Here is a 6682-nt window from a genome sequence, read left to right as displayed (position 1 = left end):
CTGGGGGCTGGCAGAGATTGGACCTGGGGGGAATCATTAGCCCACTAATTTGAAATCAATTTAAAGTGCATTTGCTTAATGGTATGAGCATGCGAGTTATCTACAAATTGTTCATTTAGTTGAACTTCACACCAGATTTTCATTTTATAAATTACATTTTGGGGTTGGCAAATGTGAGAGCATGCGTCCTTCCTCTCCTCGCCACCCTTGCCTTTTCTATTTTTCTAGGAAAAAAACCAAAAATGCTTTATCATCTGTCTTCTGGTCTGAGGTTTTGATCTGATGCTACAATTACGTGTTTGAAGCAATTAGGGAAGGAAAGGGATGCTGCAAAGAGCTTGTTCCTTTGTGACCCACTGGCGCATCAGTGATAGTTTAGGGAGGAGTGTGGAGCGGAGCAGGAGGCCTGGAGGAGCTGACCTGTCTCTGAGCTGGCTCTGCCTGGCTCAGAGTGGGAGGTAACCCTGCCCTTTGTCTGTGGTCCCTGCCTCAGTCTGGACCAGGAGATGGGGGTGTGTGCCCAAGAAGCAGCTTCCCAGGATGAGTGAGCTTGGAGGGGCTACAGGCCGATGTGTTCTTTACACAGGTGGCAGCTTTTTTTACAATGGACCCAGCACTTCAGATACGAGGCGGGCAGGGACTCCCTACACCAGGGCAGTTAGATCACTAGTCAATGATATTTGTAATGAGCTCACTGCATGCCAGGAACTGGCGACGTCCTGTATTTGCTGTCACGGCACCTTCATGCCTTCTCTCCCTGACAGAGCCAAGTAGCAAGTCATTAAAAACACAAGGCAAAGGAAGTACAAAGTGCTGTGTGGTCACATCCCAGGATGACTAACTGAGACGTAGGCACCAGTGAAGGCTTCGTGGAGGAAGCAGCGTTCTGAGGGCCAAAGAGGGGCAGCCGGGGGGTGGGTGCAGCATGGCCGCGGGAGTGAGAGGTTCCGTGCAGCTGCCGCTTGTGCACAGTGAGGCAGTGGCATGAGACACTCACAGAGAAGGTGCCAAGGAGACCCTAACGGGCCTTGAAGGCTGTATGAAGAAACTTCACCTTGACTCTGGAGGTGACGGATAATGCTCTGGTCGACTGTTGCTGCAAAATGCTGCATGACGAACCTCCCAAACTCGGTGGCTTTGGACAACAGTCATTCGCTGGTGTCAGCTGGGAGTCAGCTTATCTATTCTAGCACCAGCAGGGCCTGGCTCTAGGCCACAGACTGGGTCAGATCAGTTCCACGTCTCTCAGCCTCCTGGAGCCAGTGGGTCTCGGAGGGCTCTTTCTTCCCAGGGAGGGGCAGAAGCACAGGGGGCGGGGCTCCTCAGACAGGCACATTTCAAGCCTTTGCTGCTGACAAAAGTTACATGGTCAGGCCCGACATCCACAGGACAAGAAAGCATATTCCACCCAGAGTCGGAGAGGGTCCCGTGGAGGAGAGATGTTCCTTTCTGTTGAAGTACTTTGCAACTCCGAGTACACAGAAGCCGTCTGAGTTGGGAGAAAGCTGTTTTATAACAAGGATGACAGTGATGGTGGTTTAGCAGGTGTCTGTGGCCAAGCCCTTGGTAAACATCCTCTCATTAAAACACAGTGACCATGCATGATGGGTGTTACTGTATTTAATGGATGAGCAAACAGGCTAAGGTAGAGTTTGTGACCTGCCCACATCTGCACAGTGAACGGAGGCAGGACAAGGATGTGACGACACAGCAGGATGGCCTTGCAGCTCAGCTCCAGGGTCTCTCTGCTGGTACCCCCTGATGGTCTCTGCCTGCCCTGCGGGAGCAGCAGCAGGCCATGCTACCCTGCTGATCGCTCCAAGGCTCTGTGTGACTGGGGACTCTGGCTTCAGGGCAGAGAGGTCTTGTGTCTCCTCTGCTTGGGGAAGGTGGGTAGGTTGGCTGTGCTGGCCCTGGCAGCTCCTGGAAGTGCCTTGGGTGCCAAGTAAGTCAGCTGATGTTTACTGATGGCCTGGGGGGGAGGTGGGAGCCCCTTCTCTCCTTCCTCACTGCTCTCCCTGCCTCCCCCTACCCTCTCCCCTGCAGCCAGAGTGAGCTTTCTGAGGAGAAAATGATAGCCCCATCTCTCCCCTGCTTACACAAATCATCTAGATTGTACATTCCAGCAGTCAAAAACTCTAAGAGCGTGGAAAGATTTATAACAAAATCTTTATCCCGTTGCTCTCTGCCATCCACCTCGCACCCCAGACCCCTACCACACAGGTAACCACTGTTTTAGTTTTCCTTGTGTTTTCTTCCAAATTTCTGTATGTATATGCAAGCAAAAAGGAATGTATGTTCTCACCCACCCATTTTTTCTACACATAAGCTAGCCTATTTTACACACTGTCTTGCAACCTTTCTCTCCCATTGAATATATCTTGGTACTTTTTCCGCATCGGCTCAGAGAGCTGCCTCATTCATATCCCGCTGTCTGGGGGAACTAAGCATAGCTCCTTTCATCTGTCCGTGTCTTCAGTGAATGACTTCTACACTTGGCCAGTGTGAGTTTATCTGCAGGATAAATTCTCAGAAGCAGAATAGCTGAATCAAAAGCATTTCTGATTGTGATTTTGATAGTTCCTGCCAGAGATTGCCCTCCACTACTGCTGAGCCAGTTTGCAGGCCCACCAGCAATGAACACATAAGAAGGCCTGTTTCCCCTTGGTCCCTCTATCAGACTTTCAGATCTTTACCAATTGGATAGGCAAAAACTGGTCTTCTGTTTTTAAAAACCTTTCCTTGTATCCCCATCTCCTTCCGGATAAAGTTCAGCATCCTTAGGCAAACATGGGGATGGGCCCAGCCCTGTCCTTTCTCAAGGCTCACCGTCAGCTAGGAAGGTGGATGTGCGCACAGCGTGTGTCTCTGGGCTTCTGCTCCTTAGCAGTGAGGAATGCTGGCAGGAGCCACGGGTGGGGGTGCGTGGGTGGGGCCTGGGCAAGGTGGGCGCTCCATACAGGCTGGCTCTCATGGGATCTGCTGGTCTCCAAGGGAAAGGAAGAGAGAAGCAGGGCCTTAGAGAAACTTGGCTGGTGATGTGGGTCTCTCCCGTCTCCCCTCGTGCCATGCTCTGCCACCTTGGTATGCCAAAGGCCTGCACATTCTCCAAGACCCCTGGCTGACAGCTGCACCCAAGTTAATGAAGAGCATCCCATTAGTGCTAGTAAAGCTCATTAAAAATGTGAGCTGTGCCTTAGCACAAAGGAGGGTCAAGGTTCTTTTCATGGGAGTTAGTCCCTCTGGGACCCTGTGGCGCCAGTGTTCACAAATGAGATGAAAGGGGATTTATTTGTAGGCAAGTAGGCAGGCAGTTGTGTGGCCCGAGTTCCCTGAAACTCCCAAATGGTCACCCATACCCTTCCCCTACCCTTCCCCCAGCCCTGCCCCTAGGGGATCAGTCACCATGCAGGGCCTGGAGGGACAAGATGGGTCAGTTTTGGTGAGGAGATACAGATCTGAAGTTGAGAATGCCATCCAGAGGGTGAGCCTGGCCAGACGCTAGAGGGAGCAGGGCCCTGGTTGGGAGAAGCCCCCTGGCAGTGTGCTGCGTGCCCCTCCTTCCCCTTCCCCTCTCCAGGCCTCAGTGCTCATCTGTGAAATAGGAACCCAACTCACCAGTGAGTCAGGAGGGTCATGTCAGAGCTGTACAGATCCAGGAACCCCAGGCACCTTGGAGGGAGGTGACAATGACACAGCGCAGCCCCCTTCTCTCCCAACATGCCTGCCCAACACCCCACGATGCCCTGGAAAAGAGGCCAAGGGGAAGGGAGAGGAGCTGCCCCTTTAAAGCAGGGAGATGGGCTTGGGGAGGGTTTCTCTACAAATTATGTGGAGTGTATGTAAATAGTATGCAAATATTCTACCTCCACATTAAAATGAGGTTATCGGGAAGATCTCAGGACAAGGACCTCAAGCAACATCTGGGTGTCCTGTCCATTTGTCAGCCCCCTGTTCTTCCCCACCCCTTGCCCTGGCCACCTCCCATATGCTTGCCCCATTCCCTCCGCACTGGTGGCCACTTGGGAAGGGGACTGACCCTACAGATGTGGCCTTGGGTGCTGCGGGGCACCACACTCCCCTCAGCCACAGTGCTCTTGGCTGGGCCCCTGGGAATTACCATCAAACACAGTGTTTTCATTCCAGAATTTCCAAGAACAGAACTCTTGATTTGACCAACCTTGGCGTCCCTGTAGCTGCCACCAGGCTGTGTTCCAACTGTAATGAGACGCTGCATACCTTACTGGGGACCCTGGGGACAGACTGGCCAGCTCACTAGCTGCACAATGCAGACAAGTCTGTCTCCTGGCTCCTTGGCTGCCCCAGTGGAAAGGGGTGCGCCGACCCCTACCGTGCACAGCTGAGGAATGAGCTGCACATGCTGAGCCCTGTGAGGGGAGGGACTGTGTTCCTCAAAAAGACACGTGAAGTCCACACCTTGGTGGTTGAGCTTGTGTGGACACAGGATCTCTATAGTGATAAAGTTAAGATGCTTAAGGTGGACCCAATCCAGTATGACAGGAACCCCTCCCACAAAGAAGGAAGATGACATAAACACAGAAAAGATGGCGCCTGGAGTGCTACCCCCACAAGCTGGGGGACGAGGCTCGTTTGCCCACAACCAGCAGAAACCAGGAGAAAAGCACAGAGCCTCCAGAGGACCCGCCCTGCCAATACCCTGAACTTCCAGCCTCTTGAACTGTGTGGGAATAAACCTGTTGAACTGGTGTGTGGAACTTTGTTGTGACAGCCCTGGGACACTAACCCAGACCTTGAGAAGAGCACCGAGCACAGTCAGTGCTGTGACAGCTAATATCATTAACTGTTTGTTTGATGTCTTCCTTCACCCTGAGTGGGCACAAAGGTCTGATATTCCCTGGACAGAGACTAGGGGGACACAGTGCTGTCCATCTGTCTTTGTCCCCATCCCCCAGTTAATATTTACAGATGACCAGGTAAGCTGGCCTGGAAACCACCCCTAATTTCTTGCCCACTCTCAGGGATTAGTTTCAGCTCATTCCGTGTCCAGCTTCATAAAGCCCAGTGGCAACATCTGTCGCCAAGGAAAAAGGTCTGTGCCCAGCACAATGCCAGGCATACCAAAGGTGCTCAAAAACGTCCCAACCATGGAGCCAGAGGAATCAGTTAAAGATGCATCTCTCAACCCCTTCATGGAGGCCCTAGAATGCCCATGACCTTGTTCCCAGGAAGGTTGGATGCCCTCTTGCCCACCCATCTCCCTCCATGGCCAGCCCCACCCTCTGTGCCAGAGTCCAGCTGGGCAACATGCAAATAATCACTTTAGTTCTGAAATATGACCCAGGCAGCAGCACCTAAAACCGTGGTTTCACTTCTCTTTAATAGGAACCTCCACCAGGAGCAGGCTGCAGGCACAAACATCTCCTCCCACAGGGGCCACCCCCAGACATTCACTCTCAAAGCTGGGTGGGGGAGGGGGCACGGATCTGTGAGGAGAGCTGTGCTGGGCCCCACAGCGGCCAGGGAAGGCCTCGGATGGACCCCTTGAGGCTGAACCAGGGCTACGACATGCAGAAGCCCAAGCCCAGTACCTTTGTCCTCTCTAGCCAGAGTGAAAGGCCTGGCGAGGGTCTGGGCTATTCAGCACTGGCCTCTGTAAAGCTGAGGGGAGTGGGGAGGAACGGGTGTGCAGGGGTAAGGCCCTGCCCTGAATCCACTGTGCTCATCCTGCAAAGCCCCCAAGTGCATACTCGAAGGCTAGGGAGGCAGTGCTGGCTCTACCACAGTCACTTTGCCTCTTGATGCCTCAGTCTTCACATCTGTAGAATGGGGGCCCTGTAATACCCACACTAAAAGGTTGTGGGCGTAGAGGCAGTGTGACAGGTAGCCCCTACAAAAACCGCCTGGCCCCTGTGGTGGTGGGGCACGGGAGGAGGGCTGGGCCGATGGGGCTGAGGTTTCACCTCTCAGCTCTGGATCCTCAGGAGAAAGCAGTGTGGTCCCCAGAGTGTGGGTATGGGCGGCAGCTCCCACCAGTACCTGTGCGGTGCCTTTACCCTAGGCCAGGGAACAAGGCTAGCTGGGGCCGAGGTGGGGAACAGCACCCCTGGGGTGAAGCAGGGTGCCCTTCCTCCACCCTGGGCCAAAGGCATATGAGTCAGAGGCCAGGCACGGCTATAGGGCGGCCCCGGTGGGCAGTGGGATCTTATAGCCACTCCAGAGGAGCACGAGGCAGGCGCCCAGTCCCAGAGCCCCAGCCAGGAGCACGGCGCCCAGAGCCTTGAGAAAGGAAGTCCGGGTCCGGGTGAAGGAGCCGGGCCCCATGATGCCGAGCAGCGCGGTGCTGACGGTGAGCGTGTAGAGGATGGACACGCCTGTGTTGAGTGCGACGATCTTGCCGAACTTGGCAAACGGGGCAATGATGCAGAAGAACAATGGCACTGTAGCGATGACCGTGGTGACTGCGCTGGAGACGATGGCCACGCCCACATGTCGCACGGCCTCCAGGGTGCGCCATTGGCGCTGTGTGCGTGCATCCTGAATGGAGAGCCACTGCTAGGGGACCCTGTGGGCCAGGGGAGCTACAGCCCACTCTGCTGCTGTGCACTGGGGTGGGCGGGGCGAAAGACCCCCTGCAGCGCAAGGTGCCAGCGCATGCTGGGATGGCGACAGACATGGGGACCTGCACAGCAGGTCTTCCTAA

General features: G+C 54.4%; 1 protein-coding gene across 1 annotated transcript in view; it reads right to left on the bottom strand.

Annotated features, from left to right (window-relative positions):
* Positions 1-471: 471 nt before the first annotated feature.
* Positions 472-6682, bottom strand: part of DISP3 (dispatched RND transporter family member 3) — a 56640-nt gene continuing 50429 nt past the window's right edge. The window contains exons 21-23 of the mRNA XM_053577229.1: positions 3619-6516; positions 2830-2987; positions 472-1348 (exon numbers count right to left, since the gene is read on the bottom strand). Coding sequence (XP_053433204.1) covers positions 6154-6516 — 363 coding nt within the window. The 3' untranslated portion in view covers positions 472-1348; positions 2830-2987; positions 3619-6153. The remainder of the gene's footprint in view (positions 1349-2829; positions 2988-3618; positions 6517-6682) is intronic.

This window comes from Nycticebus coucang, chromosome 22, assembly GCF_027406575.1.
Source record: "Nycticebus coucang isolate mNycCou1 chromosome 22, mNycCou1.pri, whole genome shotgun sequence".
NCBI classification, from domain to species: Eukaryota; Metazoa; Chordata; class Mammalia; order Primates; family Lorisidae; genus Nycticebus; species Nycticebus coucang.
The sequence above is the reverse complement of the archived record's forward strand: the minus strand, read 5'-3'. Positions and strand labels throughout refer to the sequence as shown.